The following is a 21,189-nucleotide window of genomic DNA, read 5'->3' as shown; positions in this document are numbered from 1 at the left end:
TATGATAAGTACGTGTTTACCAAACAACGTTGTATTAGTAGGTACTACTTATTGTAAGAATGCCTCGAAAAAGATCCAACCTCTCCCAGTGCAGCAGAAATGCTAAAAGGATGAAATTAATTCGATCACAGGAATCTGAAGCAGGTCATGAAGCAATACTCACTACATCTCAGGAACGTCAGGCGAGGTTTCATGTTAGAGAAACTTCGGCTCAGCGAGAATCTCGATTGAGTCCACATTGTTCTCAGAAAAAGACCACTCGAATTAGGGTGAACAGCGAACAGCGTGACGCAAGTTTGTCCATCGATCGTGAATCTTATACACTATCGCGTGAGTCTGAGACCTTTACTGATAGGGAAATCCGTCTGAGCTCTCAGAGGGTTCGGACAGCAAATGCCCGGTCTCAGGAGAGACTTGCAAAATGAGAAGCACGTCTCACTGCCGATCACGAGGCGCATGCACTATCGCTTGAGTCTGAGACCTTTACTGATAGGGAAATCCGTCTGAGCTCTCAGAGGGTTCGGACAGCAAAAACTTGCCCGGTCTCGGGAGACACTAGAAGAACGGGAAGCACAACTCACTACCGATCGCGTTTCCATTGAGCCTATGCTTCGTGATGATAATAAATAAAGCCCAAGGTCAGACGCTAAAAGTTGTGGGTGTAGATATAAGTGTTAACTGCTTTTCACACAGTCAACTCGGTCACACGGTTATGTAGCTCTGTCACATGTTAGCAATCCTAGCAACCTGTGTGCTTTGATCCCCTATGGCTATACGTCTATGTTGTGTATAAAGAAGCATTACTTTAAATTAGATTTTTCTAAATACCTAAATGACGGTGCTTATAAACCAAAAGATATGTCCTAAAACTGCTGCCCAAAGTCGCTATTCCAGGCGGGCGGAGTCGCGGACACAGCTAGTAAAAATATAAATTTGCAATTCTTGTGATTGTTTGATGGAAGCGCGGATAGCGTACGGTACCTATTAGTGTGAATCGTTTTACTTTCTTATTATTATTTTTTTTTTTTAATATTTATTATTTCTTTATTATCTGTGAAAGTGCATAAATATGGGAACATGAAGCAAAGCCACTGGACGTAACTTCACGGGATTCCCCAAAAAGTCTATTGAAAAAAATTCAGTAAATGACCACAATTTTACTGAGATTATATTTTATCCCATATCATCTCATCTCATTTAATTCAATTTAAACCCAGTTGATTAATATCTCAAATTAATCATCTTCATTTCATTTCACTCCTTATTATCATTTTTCATATATTTAAGAATATAAATTAAAATAAATCATGACTTAAAGCTCTTGGTTACCAGGACATAAAATCACTTAAAAAAAAATTTAAGTGACAAATGACAATGCAGTGCAACGATGTTTTAATCATGTTTTGTGGTTTTAATAGAAATTAAACAAATAAGATAGTAATTATAGATTTTGTACATATCATTGCAAACTGCAATATATAATCGGGTACTTAGTGCTGTAGAAGGTATTTTTTACGACAATGAAGACTGATAATACCGCATGAAACATAGATTTTAATTAATGTTCCAACTGTAAATTTTGTAAAAAATGTCCAAGTGGACCAGTAAGCATGCAATTCTTCGTGATTTGTGCGAAGCCCAAGGCCAGGTACCGGTGGAAATAGATCTTACAGTCTCAGCAGATGATAAACCGCCCCCTTTAAATTTGACTGAAGGTAAACACAAAGAATGTAAAAAGTTGACAGTACACTTATTTCTTAATGATGTAAATAATAATATAACATTTGTTGCTTACATTATTATCAATAGAATATAAATGTAAACAATAAAAATATAATTTTTTAATTTGAATGTATATTTCTTTTAAGGCGATAAAATGTCAAAAATTACTTTAATTTTTGTTGTTGTCTGTCATTTTTTGAGTCTGCAGGAAATCTATGCCTATGCACTGGAGACGGTAAGCTAGTCATACCGAAGTTGAACTGACTAAAATCCCTATAGCTCAAGAAGCTATCCAGCCTTTTGTTAAAATTATTGACATACTATGTACGATAAGATAAACATTAATGTTGAGAAATTGTAAATTCTTTTTGCTAGCAACTTATTGTTAGTTAAATTAAAAAAAATATCTAGAGAAAATGAATAACTTAAAATTTATTTACAGAGACAGAAGAGGAATTTTTTAGACATTATGGAGATGGGGATGTTATTTCCACTCCAGACTTTGGGCTCATTAAAGAAATGCTAGAAAAGGTATGTAGTAAATTTATAAATTTATAAGCCTAAAATTTCTATCAGCCCTGATAGCTGATGTGCTACAAGCACTGTAAGCTGTGTAGACAACAACTTTGTTTTACTTTTCAGGTTAGTGAAGTCAACCTCCACTCTGATGAATGTGTTGAAAGTGCACCTGATGAACTGAAAGACAGTCCCAGGACCTTTGAAGCAACCCCATGTGCTGAAAACACAGAAACACCGATTGAAAAGAAGAAGAAAAACAAAAGAAAAGAACGTAATGTAGCCATTGAATCAATATTTAAAATGGAAAATCAAGAAAATGCTTTATTAAAGTTTGAAAGTGCCAATGATTTTCCAAAGCTACTTAAACCAAATGATTTTATCTCTGATGATGTAAATAACACTGAAAGTAATATACTAAGGTCGGTTAGAGAGGTCCCGCAAGAAAAAGATTCTATAAACACTAAACCAAGTAGTAGCAAACAGGCTGTATCACCATTTAACTCTCCAAAAGTCAACTTAGAAGCAGTGCCTATGTTCAAAAAGAAGAGTCCTTCACACAAACCAGTTGATGCTGTAGAAAATCTAGTTAGTAAAGCAAGATGTAAAGCAAGAAGCCAGGACCATGGTATATACAGACCTTCGCAGATGGCAGATGAATATTATAAAGAGTATTTAGAAAGAGTGAAATTGAAAGAGACCATCCATGAAGATATTTGGTCTAGAGCTGAGAGACAGATGAAAGAAATTGAATCTAAAAAGTGAGTCATTACTTATATTTCATTTCAGTAATGGTGAATTTTTTAAGGAGCCCATAAAGTGTGGATGTTGCCTTGGAACTTGAGGTGATGTAAGGCTTAATGCAGTGAAATAATGGTCATTTGATAATTTGAACTGGAAAGCAAGTCTTCCTTGCAGCATAAGTAGACAAGAAGTTGTACTGGTCTGTGCAGGCTCATAACACTGGTTGAAGGCAGATTTTGAGATGTTCAGTCTTATTCTCCTTATCAGCCCACAGACGTCCACTACTGGACATAGGCCTCCCCCAAGCCTCACCACAAAGACCGGTCCTGCGCTGCCTGCATCCACCAGATCCCTGCCAACCTCAATAGATCGTCGGTCCATCTTGTGGGAGCCCTACCCACGCTACGTCTTCCGGTACGCGGTCGCCACTCAAGAGCTTTCTGGCCCCAACGGCCATCCGTTCTACGAGCAATGTGTCCTGCCCACTGCCACTTCAACGTCGCAATCCTTTGGGCTATGTCAGTTACCATTGATTTCCTGTAAATCTTCTCATTTCTGATTCGATCTTGCAGGGAAATTCCGAGCATAGCCCTCTCCATTGCTCTTTGGGTGACCTTGAGCCTTCTCATAAGGCCCATTGTGAGCGACCACGTCTCAGTGCCATATGTTATCACTGGCAACACACACTAGTCAAAGACTTTCGTCCTGAGACTCTGTGCTATTTGTGATGAGAAGATTTTAAATAGCTTTCCGAACGCTGTTTATCCGAGCTTGATTCGACGATTGACCTCTTTTTCGAAGTAGGACTCAGACATGCTCAGTAGTAAAGTAAAACTTGAATTTTGATAACATATTTTATTTTCAGGAGTTGTAAGTTAAATTGCCAATCACTTGATCAATAATTGTCAAGTTTTTTTTGTTCAGGAAACTAGCAGCATCTTCATCATATGCAGCTACTGAAAGTGCAAAATTAAATGAAAATGAAGGTAATTAGATCATTTATAAAACATAAAATGCGTGGTTTATATAAGTATTCTACTTCTACTTCTTGAAACTAACAAAATATGTATTTTAATTTAGTTACTTCTAAAATTTGAATACAAAGATTTTGATTAAATTATTAAGATATAATTACATATCGACGCTTGAAAGGCAAACGTGACTAAGCGACAATGCGTGAAGTTTACAGTAGAATAATTTAAAGTTGAAATACCTGAAAACAAAATTTATTTTAACAAATCTAGCTGTAGTAGAATCTAGCTAGTAGCTGTAGGATTGAAATGATTTTAATAGACCTAGAAATATATATTTTTTGCGCATCGAATATGGTTATTGCCTATCATTTCTGTATAAAGCAGTTATTGTCGCTTAGTCCCGTTTGCCTTTCAAGCGTCGATATGTTTATTTATTTTATTGAGTTTTTTGTATGTAATTTGGAATAGGGATGATTTAATTTGCAGACTAATTTCTTTAATAGGTGCTGCCATGTGAGCTATGTGGGGAATAGCACCTTGAATAAAAACTACTACTAATTGTCTATAAAGGATTTTCAATACAATAGAATAAGCTGTCAGGTCGACATAAACTGTGTAGTGGATGATATTTTATGTGAAGGAATCAAAAATAGTAAATGGTGATGAGTTGCTGTTTTTCATGTGGGTGTTAAGTTTTGAGAATAATCATGTTCTATGAACTAGTTGTTGCCGGAGCTAGAGGATGTAATGTACAACGCACTGCCAAGCTGGTGCCCACTGCTGAAATCTTCAAATCTTATTTGTAGAAGTACAGACTGCAGTGCTCAGGAACACTGGATTGTTCAAAATAGTGTTGATACAGCTGTTAGCAGTGTAGGATGGCCTGATGGGTTGACGTTTCAGAATCTTAGATAAGCCTCTAAGGCAGTCTCGGCCCGGCGTGCTTACGTTGCGAGTCCGGTTTCAGTGTTGACCGCGTGACCCCCCTTACATTGCCCGGGTACTGATCTCGGGCGACGATTGGACGCTTGGGTGACAGACAGTACAGAGGAGTACTTTAATATGTTTTTCTTTTGTCGTATAACTCTTGTCAGAGCGGTCGTTGTCTTCAGTCGGTATCATTGCTGTCCCTCAAGAGCAATCGCCACTTTTCCTGGTTTGTGGTGAGCCTGCTACACTCAGCAAATAACCGCCTTGGCTTGGTCGGTCCATCGCAAGGGCAACCTTCCACGTGGTCTGGTGCCTTCTACTTTGCCCTTAACGACAAGGCGCTCTATGGAGTCATTTCCTCGCCGAAAGATATGCCCAAAAAATGATAGTATGTACCCATGCATGAGCGCCGAAAGACGCTGCTTAATGCCGAGTTCTTGAAGATGGTAATATTGGTGCGAAGTTCGGTAATCTAATTAATGTAAGTCTTTGATGGGTAGGGCGCTAAAAACATCCTTAGGCCCACTGTCTGCTTCCATCATTTGCAGACAGTGGAGTCTCACATATCGCGCGCGCTCCGTACACACTCCCTAGACTTTTGAGGAGGTTCGGCCCCAACCCAAGAAATACTGTTGGTAGTATCGGGAAGGTTTTGTAAGGCAAGGTAACAAGGCATCAGTGTACGGCAGGCGGTGCAATGACTTCGCAATTATTATTAGCGCTATTAATAAGTATGTATTTTCCAGCTCTCGATGTTGTAAGACTGCCCCATCACCGGCACGAGTTGCCGGGAGACTGCGTCGTGTGTCAACTAATGACCGAGCGCGGCTATGACTATAGCTCTATAGAATAATACGTATAACAATAAGAAAGTGTCCTAAAATATCTTTAATTACTTTTTGGTCTGTAATATTTTAGCGCGTACTCGAGGAACTGCGCGCGCAATGTTATACATAAATTTTTGAACGTTATTTGTATTGTGTATTGATAGATAACAAAGATGGGGCCTGACCTCATGTCTCAAGGTGGGTGGCAACATTCACTTGGTGATGTTAGTGGGCCCCTAAGGCACGTTAGTGCCTCAATGACTGCTCAAAACCAGTGATACTGGCATGAAAATTTATGGAACGTATATATATAGAATCGGTTATAAACTGATATTCCTATCATTATTAGATTAGCTTAAGGTTTTGTCGATCCTTCGTTACCTTCGTTACAATAAAATAAAGGGATATTAATTCGTAAAATTAATCTTAATTAAGGTCGATAAAAATCTTTGTACAGTCTTTGATGGCTGGAATGAATTTATTCTATTAAAAATCAGGAGTATAACTCCTTGGAGATCTGCTCGATATCTTACTAGACCAGTCACGTGTCGGGCCCTTGCGAAATCTAAGGGCGGGTGAGGGAACTGGCCGACTGACCATTTCCTTTTCTGCCATTGATGAACAGGTGATAGCTACCGCGGGTCAACGCGACGTGAGGTTGATGTCGTAATCGGAATGACGATCGCAACATCAAAAGGGAACGCATGACCCTGTCCAATCTAATGAGAACCAACTTTTAAAGTTATAGTTTGACGGTATTTTAAGTTGAAAATGTGATCTGTAATGTAGTATTGAGATTAATGAAGGCCCTAAAATATTTAAAATATTTCAGTGTAACTGAATGTCGCGTTAGAAGTGTCCATTAGTGCAGTCTCGACTTTAACTCCAGTTTGTATTTATCAACTGACAATGACATTGACATTGAAAGTGTGTCAACGACTGTTTATTATAGTACCTAGTTTATAGGTTATTACCGTTATTTAGATTATTCAATTACGTCATATCCCGCTAATGTAATGTAACATTTATTATAAAAAAAACTTATAACGTGAACAAATGTACCACAGTTTTAAACATTTGAAAATTTAGACTAGGACATTTTATTTATTTGTAACGAGAATAAAGTATTTTTTTTATTTTTTGTGTATTTATTTGTAACAAACAAGCGTGGTCTGTGTGATTTATGCGACTTTTTTTAACAGGTCTCTGGAACTGCGATGCTTTAAGACAAATATTTTTTCTGTATGGAAACTAGCGACATCTTGTAGCGGATGCCTCTAAACTTATATGTTGTTAAAGTTAAAGCATTTAATTATTGTATAACTAAACACAGAAAAAAAAAAACATACAAGTCTGTATTTGTTGTAGACAAATTGATTAAATTTTATCAATTTGTGGTTTTTGAAAATTTACAAAATCCTTCATTATAAAATAAATAAAATATAGGATAGTTAATATGGTTACTGCCATCTACAGGAGCAGTGAGAAACTAATCGAAGCGAAGCCATCTAGTGGCCGACGCCCCTAAACATTTTTGTTGAATGCTTTAGTTGCTTATATCTATAACTAATTTACGTGTATTATCTATGTATTTTAACGTTCTCTATAACGTAAAAGTTACTCTTTGTATGCAGTTGGAACAGCGCCCCTACCGGTAAAGGTAGGCGAACGCTGCAACACCATACAAATTTGAGTTAACTTTTACATTATCGAGACAGTTAAAAACTCGCACTAAGCACACTATACGCGTCATGTACAGACTTCAATCACGGAGCATTCTCTGTGAACCGTTTCGTTGAAAGAAGACGTATGAAAAAGTTGCATAAAAATGAGTGTATAACTTGTATAGCTCATAAATAGTGTTTTCAAATTAAACGTCCCTTCGTGAGAGTTGAATTCTACAAACTCCTACCGAGTACGAGAGTAGGAAGAATGATTACGAATTAATACCTACATTTGTAGTTACTGCAGACTAGACCCCAGTTCTACAATCCATCCCTTGGGCCCGGGGTCCGCTCCCAACATCTGCGGACCGTCTAGTCCCACATACCCTAGGAGTTCAGGAGGTTCAGGAGCTCAGTCAGTCTAGGAGGTTCGGCCCCCGGCCCAAAAAAAAGACTAGACCTCAAAAACTACATCGTCACTCGGAGAAATATATGGTCGAAATTCCAATTGGCTTGAATTGTATTCTTACAATCTTTTAAACCGGGTTAATTTGAAACAATGAAATTATAACAATTAATGTCAGATCACAACACATACTCTATACAGTGTAATAATAATTGGTAGGTAATAATTGAAAACCGCCTATTTTTTTTATTGCTTAGATGGGTGGACGAGCTCACAGCCCACCTGGTGTTAAGTGGTTACTGGAGCCCATAGACATCCACAACCTAAATGCGCCACCCACCTTGAGATATAAGTTCTAAGGTCTCAGTATAGTTACAACGGCTGCCCCACCCTTCAAAACGAAACGCATTACTGCTTCACGCCAGATATAAGCAGGGTGGTGGTACCTACCCGTGCGGACTCACAAGATGTCCTACTACCAGTAATAAAATTATTTTCCAATAAATATATAATGTACTACAATAACATACTTACTAGTTGCTACATATAAATAATACTACAAAATTATGAAAACAAGCATGACTATATAGAACATCTACTTTACTGAGCACCGAGCAAAGATCCGTTCATTAAGCTTGTTATGTCTTTGTCTTTTTTTAAATGAGCAAATGTAATAAAGCTGTTATAATTAGTTATATGTGTTAATAAATAACGTAATTTGCAATTCTGCCGCCGATATTTGTAAACAAAACCAATTAAAGCAATAAAGACTCAGATAATTGTATTTTTTTATCAAAACAAGTTTTATTTTGTAACATCGTTCACTATTGTATTGATAATGCACATTTATTCAAATAAAAAGAAAAACACATTTAACAGAAATTCAAATGGAATTCATGCTTTTATCAGCTTCTATGACTGTAACCGTAATGGAAAATTTTAAGTAAATCTTCATCAGCCCTGAGAAATTCGACTATCATGAAAATTTTCATACGTATCAAGGACCGCTGTAAATAGAATAATTATATTACTGTTGCCCAATAGTCTGAGCAGGATTTAATGGATAAAAATGAATAATTTCATTTAATAAAAGACGTGCTTACGATTTATAGGATGAAGGTAAATATTATTCTTACGTTATTATAAGTTCTTACCGTGAAAACATAGAATAAACTATAGTTTAAGATATTAAAAAAGAAGTCCTAAGTAGCTAAACGAACCAAAAAAGTGTGTGACGCAAATATTTCTTTGGTAAAGCTATCGTTTCTGTAATGTGGTGATCTTTGTCAGGATTTTGGCCAAATTATTTAGACGTATTGTGGGCCCGCATGATAGATAGCTATTAGATATCGCCATCCAGACGATTTTTAATAAGTTTGACGTGATATTTAAGTTCTAACATTGACACTCTCTGTCTATCAGACCAGATGGATGATGAATGAATGTATGAGAGATGCGTTTTGTGTGAATTCTTTGAAAAGGATCGGAATTTCGTTAAATAAACAACTCTAAAATTGCATTGTGAAACTGCTTAACGTCAGAGTTTTGTATTGTTAAGAGTTGCAAAAGACCGCTTGCTTATTTTCAACAGAATATTTAGAAAAATTAAAATTCACTTGTATAAACAAAGATGTTATTGGTGGTACGGTAACCGGTATCTACATCCTGAGGAACAAATCAACAAACACAAATTTCTTGTATTTTGTCTTTTTTATAATTAAATATATCTACTTTTTTCCGTTTTAGAGTTCTGTACCCATACGCCTGCCAATAAGTCACAGTTGTTTTACTCAAAGATTGCTGAGAATTGCCCAATGCACATACTATGGCTTTAACTGTGTGACTTAGGCCAAGAATAGCATCACCTTATTTCTTCTCGTTTTTTTTCCCCTATCTATGCTGGTAGCCTTGACAGGCTATATCAGCGTTACCCTAGCGTGTAGGTGAGCTCTCGGTGCTCAAACCGTAGGTGTTGCTAACACTGGCCCTAGCAAGAGAATTGCTTCACCGAGTCTACCCAATGATTGGAAACGCGACCTACTGAGAAGATCCGACGAGAAACTCAGTGGGCTATGTCTATGGGTTAATTTACTCGCTGATCTTCCCGTGGGTATCGTATAAGGTTACTAGGAATAGTCCGGCGAAAGGGCAGCAATGTCCTTTGCGCGTTTTGAATATAGAATATTGCAGTGATTTAAAAGACATTATTTAGTTTTATTTTAAATAAATTTTGCCTGCGTCTTCGTCCGCGTGGAATAGTTCGCAAATAATGCTTTATTTTAGAGCAAATTTGGTTAGCATAAAAAACGTTATAGTGAGCCAACTTTAGCATATAGACATGTACTGTCGCGGACTTTTTTTTAGATCTTTTAAAGGGGAAAATTCTGTCATACATTATTTTAGCGAAACTTAAACCGTTTCTGCAGAGCACGCAGCGGAAGCTCTCATAAGGGAAAAAGCCCAGATTTTTAAACATTCTTTATTGGTGCTCCGCTTGTACTGGTCTTAGCGTGGTGCTATATAGCCTATAGCCTTCCTCAATAAATGGGCTATCTAACACTGAAAGAATTTTTCAAATCGCACCATTAGTTTCTGAGATTGGCGCGTTCAAACAAACAAACTCTTCAGCTTTATAATATTACTAGCTTTTGCCTGCGACTTCGTCCGCGTGGAATAGTTACTTTGGCATAACGCTAAATTTTACCCGCGACTTCATTTACAGTACTCAGGATTGGAACTTCATTACTGAACCGGTAGATGGCGTTGCAGAAGCTAGATTTTGAGATTTTTTGACAAACAATTTTTTTTAATTATTCGTAAAAATTTTTTTTTTTTTTCTTAATAAACAGTATCCTCTGTTACTTCTAATACCTTCAAGAATATGTGTACAAAGTTTCATGATGATCGGTTGAGTAGTTATCGCGTGAAAGTGTAACAAACAAACTTACATTCACATTTATATATTAGTAGGGATTAGTATAAGTATAGATTATTTCTGTAAATTTTACCTCAAGTCCGGAACCCCCTGTACATCGACAGACACCCGTTTGCCTGCTTTCAAAATCTTATATTACCTGCTTGCCTTTGAAATGTCAGGAATGTAACTAGATGTGAATATATCTAGACGTGTAAACTGGTTTTGAAGGGCGCTGGGTGACCCAAAACTGGGTTTAAAATGTGTGGTTTAAGTTATCCGCTGCTGCGTTATTCTACTAAAGACAGTATGAGACAAATTTTCTAGCCTTTTGTATACGGACATGTACCTACCTGAAAATATTAAAAATTAATTTAATTTTTATTTTCAAAATATATTTTTTATTGCTTATGTGGGTGGACGAGCTCACAGCCCACCTGGGGTTAAGTGGTTACTGGAGTCCATAGACATCTACAACGTAAATGCGTCACCCACCTTGAGATATAAGTTCTAAGGTCTCAGTATAGTTACAACGGCTGACCCACCCTTCAAACCAAAACGCATTACTGCTTCACGGTAGAAATAGGCAGGGTGGTAGTACCAACCCGTGCTGACTCACAAGAGGTCTTACTACCAGTAAGAATAAAAAATAGAATATCATTTTATTTTCAATGAATTATGTCTTTAGACTTAAATCATCATAAATTATCTACAAATAAATCAACAAAGACAACACAGTTGGGTAGGAAACATCTTCTCCTGTTTGTATCCGTTTTTTTTTGTATCTTTTTTTGACAGCTTTTTGTCTTTTTTTGAATAGTTATACAGTAATTAAGTTGTACATTAGATTTACCTATATCTTTAAGTGCCAATGTCGAATTTCGTTCATTGGGCGAACTATAGTCGTGGTCTAGGCGGTCTAGCTATTAGTATGACAATACTTGAATTTACGTTTTATGTAATCATCAGAATATAATCATGTTAAGCCTGCCATTCACGTGTAGACTAATTTCCCGTTTAGGATTTACAACTGTCCGCGATATTCAAATACATATTCTAATCTGTTCACTTTTAGTATTGCACTGTAGGCAGATGAGCATACGGCCCGCCTGATGGTGAGTGGTTGTTACCGTTGCCCATGGACTTCTGCAATGCCAGGGACAGAGCCAAGCCGCTGCCTACTGTTAAGTATTCTCCACAAGCCTCGAAGCCAAGAAGGACAAACCAGAGCGCTCAGGAAACACCGTGGAAGGGAGTTCATTCCAAAGCCGGACGGTACGTGGCAAAAAAGATCTCTGGAAACGCAATGTCGATGAACGCAGTGGCTCCAGGTAGTATGGATGAACTTCTACTCTGGTGGCGGGCGGTGCGATGGTTTCAAACTGCTATTAAGAGTGCGTAGTTGCGTAGTTTATACTGCCTTCGAAGGAAAATGAGTATGTGCATGTAAGTATAGGTATATGTATATGTATGTGGGTCATTTATAGGGAGTCTCTTACTCATAAATCTCAGTGAGACATTAAATGTGAAAAAAAGCGTCATGTTCATTGCGTTGCATGCACATGCGTTGACTTTGACAAATAGAAAAACATTCGATATAAAACAACTTTGTTGCACAATTATTTTAACTAGTGGTCCCGCAGTAGTCGAAATTCAACTATAATTAATTTAAATTATAAGTTTGAACATTATTATCGTTCTATTGTCAAAGACTATTATACTTCTATAATCACAGATTTTGCCAAGATTACACTTTAGGCAAATATTAACAAAGACAAACAATATTTAATCTATTCTCAATTCGACTATAGCCTTTATGCAATAAGAAAAGTTTGACATTATATAAATACCTATTATGCATGCGTGTGTGTGTCAAATACACGGTAGTGTGTGTAATGTTTTCTTTATTGATTTAATGTATCTTTTATGCATTATTTAAAAAAAATATTAGCATTGTGCACTTCTTCTCTATATTCTGTATGAGTGTGGAAAATTTCATACTCCTCCATCAGCGCAATTTTCGTAAAAAGGGGTACAAAGTTTTTGCTTCACGTATTAATATATAGATATATTACATTAAAATTTGATGAGATAAAGATAGTTCGACATACGCATTGCACTCAAATTCATTAAATCTTATCTCCACCAACGTGTCGACCCTTGGGTCGAAATAATTACAATTTTTAGTCGATTACCCGGAAATGAAGTTAGAACAGTCCGTGTATGGTAGGCTTTAGTTTACACAACGCCGGATCGCAACTCGCGTTTACATGCTAATCAACAAACAGTGTGCTCGCCGCTTCACTAGTTTAAGACTGAGGCTGTGCTCCGGAATATATATTTATCAAGTATGAGGCATATTATCTTGAATGTCAATAGTCTGGCAGTGATCGTTATGGTGCCAGAGTACAATAAATCCCTTGTTTAAAATGAGACCTTACAACTCATGTCTCAAGGTGGGTGGCGGCGTTTATGTTGTCTATGGGCTCCAGTAACTATTTAACACCAGGTGGGTCGTGAGCTCGTCCACTCATCTAAGCAATAATAAATAAAATAAAATAAATCCCCATCACGCGTCCGCAGTAGACTAGGTAGTACGTCATTAGGTATTCGCCATAATATGAGGTCATGAGGGTTGTGTATTTCGTTCATGTCATAGCGTCAATATCTAATCTCAAGGGCTCTATATGTCTTGCTGTCGGGTCTTTACGTTTTACTTCTACCGCTAGTGGACAGTACACCCCTTTTGTTACCCCTTTACCCAATTTATTCTGTCGGACCTGTAATAGTTTGTTTCGTGTTCTGCTCGCGAAGCTTTGTAAAGCAGTGAACCACAGAGTTTACTAGTATTTTTTATCCAAATAAGGGCAACAAGGCAAGATGGTGTTCGAAAACCAGTTCAAGCTGCATAGTGCGTTGGCCGTTGCGTTAGTATACTATACTACGCAAGAAGATTATTTCTATAGGACATCTCATCTACATTCACCTTGTATTGTGCTTATAGAAACTAATCGTGAGCACTCGTGAAAACATGCGTGAGTAATGAAACACAGACATATGTGGTACAAAAGCTACGTACGTTACATAAAATCCAAGTTTATTTCGTTAAAACCCACAGCCAGATCGGCAGGTATTCTTTAAGTAAGCATTCGTGGATTTGTCATTTCGAATCTGTTATCAGTTGTTACTCGTCCGCATTTGCTACAAGACGTTGGCTGTATATTATCATCTGATTAACATTGCGGTGTTAACAATTACAGCGCTTGGCTTAGTGGTGTGACGCGTCTGGTTTTTGGGTCTCTGTTACATAAGACCACACATAAGACTGACTTCTGATGGTCGTAGGGTGAGTTTAATGTATTCACAGCATAGGTTTACGAGTTAATTGTCGTTGGAAGGAATTTTTAATGAAAAATTTCATATGGGCATCAGAAATGTTGTTACAGAGAGATGGGTTTTTGCAATGCTCACGATTGTTAATTTATTGATAGTTCTGACTAATTAAAATTTTTCGAATCTTTTGAAGTAAGTTGAAATGGAAATACAAATATGATTTGGATTAATGTTACATCGTACTGCTCTATAAATATGATGTACTTAATTTAATTAATGTCACTAGCACAATAATGTTTACAGTAACCAATATAAGAATTTAATAAGCTTCGCCCACAGTAGCAAAAAGTAGGTATATAGAAATTATTATGGATAAAATCCAAAATTGCTTTCATAATACTTTAAGTAGAACGCCCGATACTGAGAATTGTGACTACATCCCGGATTTTAGATTAAATAAAATATCTTCGGTTTTCGCGTGCCGTACATATAATTAAATCGACTATTACGATTTGATCTCGCATTTTTTTTTCCTTAATTACACTATTTGTATTTCAATATTTTTCAAATTTTTATTTAATTTTTTTTTAAATGGTTAATTGTCATCGGTCCTTAATAAGTATACCAAATTTCGAGTTAATCAGAACTTCTGCTATATAATATACAATAGGGATACTTCGACTTAGTGTTTCAAGGAACGGGCTATAATAACAAAATTTATCTGTGAAACAATCCGATCCGATCGATTAGAGTGAACAACATTTTACAACAATTAACAAATTCTTTTAACGAACATACCTAGTACAAGTGTGGCTTTCGAATTTCAATGTTCATTGCAGGTCAATGCCATGGTAAACAACAACGTGATCCAGATCGGACTGGACGCTGTCAGGGGAGTGGTGAGTGGAATGACTGCTTATAAAAAAATCTTATTACAGCCGCTAGAGAACAGAGTTGCAGTACAAGTGTGCTCTACGGAAGATGCCGGTCTTGAGTTGTTAGGTCTCCTTTGGAGGCGCTCGGACAGCTGTTAGCAAATCCCACCCCTCCTGGCTGAGCCTTTGCTCGCCCACCTGTCCTGGTGAAACTGGCAAGGCCTCCAGGCCACCAGTAATCTTTCAATCATAAAAAAAAGATGCTGGCCCGATAAGGCTATGCGTCATGATAATCGCCTTATTGTTGTTACCGCTGACTACTCCCCGAATCCTGATCACGCAGGAGCCAGTCATCGACGACGCCTTAGACACGTCCTTGCGGATCCATCAGATCCAATAACCCTTGCATTAGACGCCTTCAAGCCTAATACTAGGAGCAGGTTTAGGGACCTCGGCAACAGAAATCGTCGAACTGGGCAAAGAGTTCGACGTGCAACCTAACCTAAGCATCAGCTCGCTGAGTTTCTGGTCGGATCTTCTCGGCGGTTCGTGATTCCGATCCGGTAGTAGATTCATTCGCGAAGTAGCTACCCTTGAGTTGTTAGGTCTCCTTTGGAGGCGCTCGGGTGGCTATTAGCAAATCCCTTCCCTCTTGGCTGAGGGTTTGCTCACCCGCCTGTCCTGGTGAAACTGGAAAGGCCTTCTTGCCTCCAGTATTCCTTCAGTCATAAAAAAAGCTCTTCCGTCCTTTATACAGTTGACCTTAGATAATCTCAGATAGCTCCTTCTACTACTGACAGAAAAGAGCCTTCACCAGATCCTCATACCCCCTCTCAGATTCTCATAGCAAATTGCCACAAGTAGGTAAACAGTGTTAATATTAATAAACAGTTTAGATAATAAATACTATTAGTAGAAATCCTTTACCAGTAGAATTTACATTTAAAACACTACACGCATGTAATGCCTGACTAATTTTAGATTTTTAATGTATTCAAGAAGCCTTATTTTGCAAGGCAAATGTGAATCAGACACACATTTAACTTTGACTTATTTTTAACTTTTTTTATTCATTGATTAGACGGTTGGACGAGCTCACGGCCCACCTAGTGTTAAGTGGTTGCTGGAGCCCATAGACATTGTTTTAGTTTTGTTGTTTTCAAACCAACCAAAGTTTCTGCTCTAGTCCATAACTTGTGGCAATCAGTAGTAAGCAAAGTCCAAAAGGTTGATAGCGATCTAGTTGACGCATTACGATGGGCGGGGTTGGAAACAAGTGTGTGTACTCAAAGCGATCTCGCTTATATGTACTTCCTGTCATGTTATGAGTTCCTGGTATCTTTTGTGAATTTGCATATGCTATTTAATGTTTTTTATTTATTTATTGCTTAGATTAGTTAAGTGGTTACCGGAGCCAATAGACATCAACGTAAATGCTGCCGCCCATCTTCAGACATGAGTCTTGAGTCTCAGTTTTTACTGCCCAACGGCTGCCTCATCCTCACACCGAAACGCATTACAGCTTCACGGCCGAGATATGCAGGACGATGCTACCTACCCCTACCCCGTGAGGCCTAAAAGAAGCCACCATGAGTAATTACGGGTGACTGAATGTGGGTTCTTAAGAAGGAAGGTTTTGAGTTAACAATGTAAAGTAGGGTCATAAAATTCTAAAATCAATCCCGTAAATAGCTCATCGGCTACTTACCGTGAGTAATTGTAAACACACTTCACATTATGAGTGTGATTTGTTTGTTTTTAGGAATTCAAATTAAGCTTATTAAGCAAATTGAAATATTCCTTTAAGCTAACCTCAGCATATACAAAATGATATCTGTATAAGCGAATTTTTTTTAATAGAGGCACCTAATTTTAGACACCTAGTTTTCTATGTTCACGGTTAGTGATGAGATAAAAGGAATTCTGTATATAAAAAAAGGTAAATATCAATCGCCTTCTGCAGAAATAAGTATGTAAATGTAAAAAGGCATGCCCTCTAATTCCAGTTAACATATGAATACAATATTAAATGCTACAAGAGCACAGTAACATCGATGTGTATGAGTCATCGATCCTCAACTAAACTTTTTTGATTGAGACAAGAATTTTATGTTCCGTTTTACGCAGAATTATTAATGGCGACGACTGTTTTTTGTTATTTATAAACTTTGTAATCACGGTGTTTAATAGTATGGTTTTTATTTCGGTAATTTTATTGTCTAATTAAATGTTAGTATGTTTATACGTATACAATATCTTGTCTTCACTTTTATCTTACCCTGTGCTTCAAGCATTGCCCACAGAAAAATGTAGGTTTCAGATTTGTGGATAACCTGAAATGCGATTGTCGCAATATCATAAAATTGCCACAGAGTTTGACATTGAAGCTGATTTCAAACATATGTGATACTATTGTTATATTCAAATTGAAAGGATAAGAATACACGCATATGTATTTGCATAATAATAATGAGTAAAATTGACTGTCAATATGATTTGGTTAGTTCGGAGGTGAGCGGAGTGCCTTGTCGTTTTTTGTAAACAAATTTAAACTCTAACATTTTCCCTGTTTATTATCTTCTTTGTAAAAAGTTTCGTTTTCTACAGATCGAATTATTTGAAATTAAAAACTTTTTTTTTTTTTTAAATTTAAAACAACGAATGAAATTTTTATTAATGAAAATTGTGCTGTATAATTTATTTATGTTTATGTAGCCGTCCAAATATGGTGAGCGAGTATTGTTTAATAAACAAGTGATAGTGTTCTGTGGACACGTCCTTTTATTAGAATAATATAGACAATACTGACGTGCTGTAGGCACAGTACTCCCCCTTAATAACTATACAATATTATTCTAAACATAGAAAAAAAATATTCACGAATGGTTCGGTGCAATGATTTAGGTTATACCTTGTCGTGGTGATGGATGTATGGGAGAAACTGGGCGAAGCTAAACTCAACAACAAGCGGGTCTTCTCAGAGCATTCTCTGGTTCCTAAAAATCTTGTGGATGTGACAGGTGTAAGACATTTTGCGTCCATAAGCATCGTAACAATCCCGGCGCTTGTATTGTGTCGGATTGCGGTCATACTGTTAGTTTTTCGGTGGTTACAAGCAGTTACAAGACTCATAGACGGTCGAACGAACATTCATAAAAGTACGTGTAGTCTTCACAAGACCTAACATGTTCATCCTGTGGCCTACTAAAAGCTGAACAGCGGACGACGACGCAGCTCGATGCAATCAAGTGGTACTCACTTTCCATTTACTGTATTCTTGATTTGAGAGCCGTATATATGTGAGGTATAAAACAACGAACAAAAAAAACTTCTGCTTATACGGCAGCATTTGTGCTGCTCTTCGTATGGATTAGATGCGGTTAGCTTTTATTATAGTAGCCCGCCTTTTTTAATTCAATTTATAATGTGTTACTTTAATTCCAAAAGTCTTTGAATTGGTGGTGGCTCGGGGCCTTTCCACATATGGACGAGCAAAGGCTCAGCCAGAAGCGGCGGGATTTGCTAACAGCTACCCGAGCGCCTCCAAGGAGACCTAACAAGTCAAAAGCAGCTGTTTCGCCAACGAATCTACTACCGGATCGGAATCGCAACTCGCTGAGAAGATCTGGCGAGAAACTCAGTGGGTTGATGTTTAGGTTAGGTTGCACATCGGACTCTTTGCCGAGTTCGGCGAGAACCGGGGTCCCAAAGCCTGCTCCTAGTGTTAGAGCTATAAGCGTCTAATGTAACAGCTATAGGATCAAAATAATAAATGTTATGAACATTATACCATTAAAAATTTATTTTTCATGTCATCAACAGTGCGTCAATGATGTACGAGGTGAACAGAAACCAGAGGAGGCACGCAAAGGCAATGTCACGTATGGGATCGACGACACGCCGCCCTGGTACCTCTGTATATTCATGGCTTTACAGGTATGCACAATAATTAGCTGACAATCAAATAGACAACTTAAAAATAAATAAAAAAAAAACAACTCAAATAGTTCGATCAGTGGTCGAAATACGACCATAGCGATATACGACATGTACATGGTTTCATCTATTTTTGTGGTTGGAACTTTTACTTAGAGAATTTTTTATTTATTGATAACACTAAAGTTGAATAACTACTAAAATATCGAATGACAAATAGAGAAAGAAAAATATTAGTAGCAGAAATGATTACTATTGATAGTCCTATCTTAGAATGGAAGAAATCCAGTAAAAACCTCACCAACATCGCGCTAACAACATTTACAAGACAAGTTTATATATTTACTAGCTGTACCCGTCCGCTTTGCTGGGCATTTAAAATTTACATTATTATTTCTCACCCCCACAAAGATTCTCATCATTAACGCCCCCGCAACTGGTGTAGGGAGTCCAACACTCATATAAATATTAGCTTATCCATTAAGTACATGTATTTTCTACATGTATACCAAGTTTCAAGTCAATCGGATGCACGGTTCAGTAGTTATAACGGAACATCCGTAAAAACCACTGTAGATTTATATATTAGTAGGTACTAGCTGACCCGGCACACTTCGTAGTGCCTCAATCGATAAATAAAAGACCTAAACTTTTGTGTAAAATAAACTTAAAACAAACAAAAGGAATCCGTCCGACGGGGGACACATCAAAGGAAAAACATTATTGTTATTGTTATTTAATTTAGATAGATAGATACATAGATAGATAGATGTACCTACTATAAGTTAGTTCCGGACAACATAATTCATCCGAATCCTTCTGACTCTTTTTACCACTCTGCGCTGTAGGACGCTAGCACTAACCAAAGCACAAGTCCACCGGACTCATCGACCTGTTCGAAAATGCTCACGCTAAGCTTAGCGTGAGCATTTTAGAGCATATAGCAAGCATCATAGCATTAGGCCCCTGAATTTCTCGCCGGATCTTTCATTAGTATAGTAACCACTCACGATCAGGTGGGCCGTATGTACATCTGCCTAAAAATGCAATAAAAACGTTAAATCTGCATACATAGGTTTAACATCCTATCTCGTAACAATGAATAGGAGAAGCGATGTGAAATAACCTTGGAATGATATAGGATGCGTTGCCATGACAACGTTTGAGTCTATTGACCTTGTTCGACTTGCACGATCCAACAATATCAAAGTTCAACCGTAAAGGGCAATACAGATGTTAAAATATGTAAATTCAAGTGTTATTGTATATCTTACGCACACATATGCTTTCGGTCAAATTGCTGGATGTCGACTTACTAACTTTTGATGCAGCATTACCTGACGATGATTGGGGCCATTGTCGCGATCCCGTTCATCCTCTGCCCGGCTCTCTGCATGGAGGAAACAGATCCAGACCGATCCAATATTATATCTACTATGATATTTGTCACAGGTAGGTAATTTGAATGAAAGCTATTAACTATGCAACAAACACTTACACCAATAATTTAACTAATAACTTATGTTTATCTGTAATTAGGTTTTATGAAGAAAAGGCGGAATGTGGGAAAAAAATATTAATCATGCAACGAATCGAAATTATTTATTGCCATGATTTTTCATATGATCAAACAAACTTTTATTTCCATAATTATAATTTGTGTTTCATAAGTTAAAATTAAGGAGAGTAAAATCGCGAAACTCACCCAGTATTTAATGTAGTAAGCTTTACGCAATTGGTAAAATAATGAACTTATTTACCTATAGCAAGTGTAGTGCTAATTACAATAAAGTGGTATAGTCTGTGGTCGACACAAAAACCCGCCAAAACATGAAACATGTAAAATTATAAAATATGTACTTCGAATATTTCAACTGTAAATGTTGTATTTAACATTATTAATTCACTTAAATACGAGTTGCAAAATAATTGCATAGTTTGATTAACACCAAGGTGTACCGGATATTATTTCGAACCCAAATCCAGTAAGAAACAAAACTTATCTTGTTGCGCCTGATCCGCTTCTCAGAGCAATTAATTAGTAAAGTTTTTCGTGTGTGTAAGATTTTTTATTTCTTGTGCTTGTAAGAAATTCGAGAACAATTTTTGTGTCATTGTTGTGTATAATTTAACAGAACATATTTATATTAGGTAGGTTAGTTATTAAACTGTTTTTAAATTAAATTACAAATTACTTGAGTTTAATATGAGGTAAATCACCAGTGTGAGTCATAGTGACATTAACAGTTAGGTCCGGATTAAGACAAAGGATTGTGATTTGACTACAAATCAAAGTATTTTTTGAATGCAAGTACCTATGTATGTATGTATAGTAGGAATTATTAAAA

The 21,189-nt window shown here is 37.1% G+C and overlaps 2 protein-coding genes across 7 annotated transcripts in view; both read left to right on the top strand.

The window, feature by feature from the left end:
• Positions 1-1,136: 1,136 nt before the first annotated feature.
• LOC101745082 (uncharacterized) lies at positions 1,137-6,849 on the top strand. 3 transcript variants are annotated; one of them, XM_004926351.5, is made up of 5 exons: positions 1,137-1,715; positions 2,165-2,253; positions 2,365-2,999; positions 3,907-3,968; positions 5,633-6,849. In XM_004926351.5, the coding sequence occupies exons 1-5, from the start codon at positions 1,589-1,591 to the stop codon at positions 5,737-5,739; spliced, it is 1,020 nt and encodes a 339-aa protein (XP_004926408.2). In that variant the 5' UTR covers positions 1,137-1,588; the 3' UTR covers positions 5,740-6,849. The 3 variants fall into 3 exon arrangements, with proteins under 3 accessions (XP_004926408.2, XP_012546047.2, XP_062529453.1); XM_012690593.4 differs by having other exon boundaries at positions 4,460-6,849; XM_062673469.1 differs by having other exon boundaries at positions 1,366-1,505.
• Positions 6,850-13,821: 6,972 nt separating this feature from the next.
• LOC101744938 (solute carrier family 23 member 2) overlaps positions 13,822-21,189 on the top strand; it is a 29,735-nt gene continuing 22,367 nt past the window's right edge. Inside the window, exons 1-4 of one of the 4 annotated variants that reach the window (XM_004926350.3) lie at positions 13,822-14,043; positions 14,870-14,929; positions 18,728-18,841; positions 20,173-20,293. In XM_004926350.3, coding sequence (XP_004926407.1) covers positions 14,879-14,929; positions 18,728-18,841; positions 20,173-20,293 — 286 coding nt within the window. In that variant the 5' untranslated portion in view covers positions 13,822-14,043; positions 14,870-14,878. Of the gene's footprint in view, positions 14,044-14,869; positions 14,930-17,204; positions 17,634-18,727; positions 18,842-20,172; positions 20,294-21,189 lie in introns of those variants that run through there. The other 3 variants (XM_021348144.3, XM_012690595.4, XM_021348145.3) reach the window with 3 other exon arrangements.

Source organism: Bombyx mori, chromosome 17 (genome assembly GCF_030269925.1).
Source record: "Bombyx mori chromosome 17, ASM3026992v2".
Taxonomy (NCBI): Eukaryota; Metazoa; Arthropoda; class Insecta; order Lepidoptera; family Bombycidae; genus Bombyx; species Bombyx mori.
Note: the sequence above shows the minus strand (reverse complement) of the source record. Positions and strands in the feature narration are given on the sequence as shown.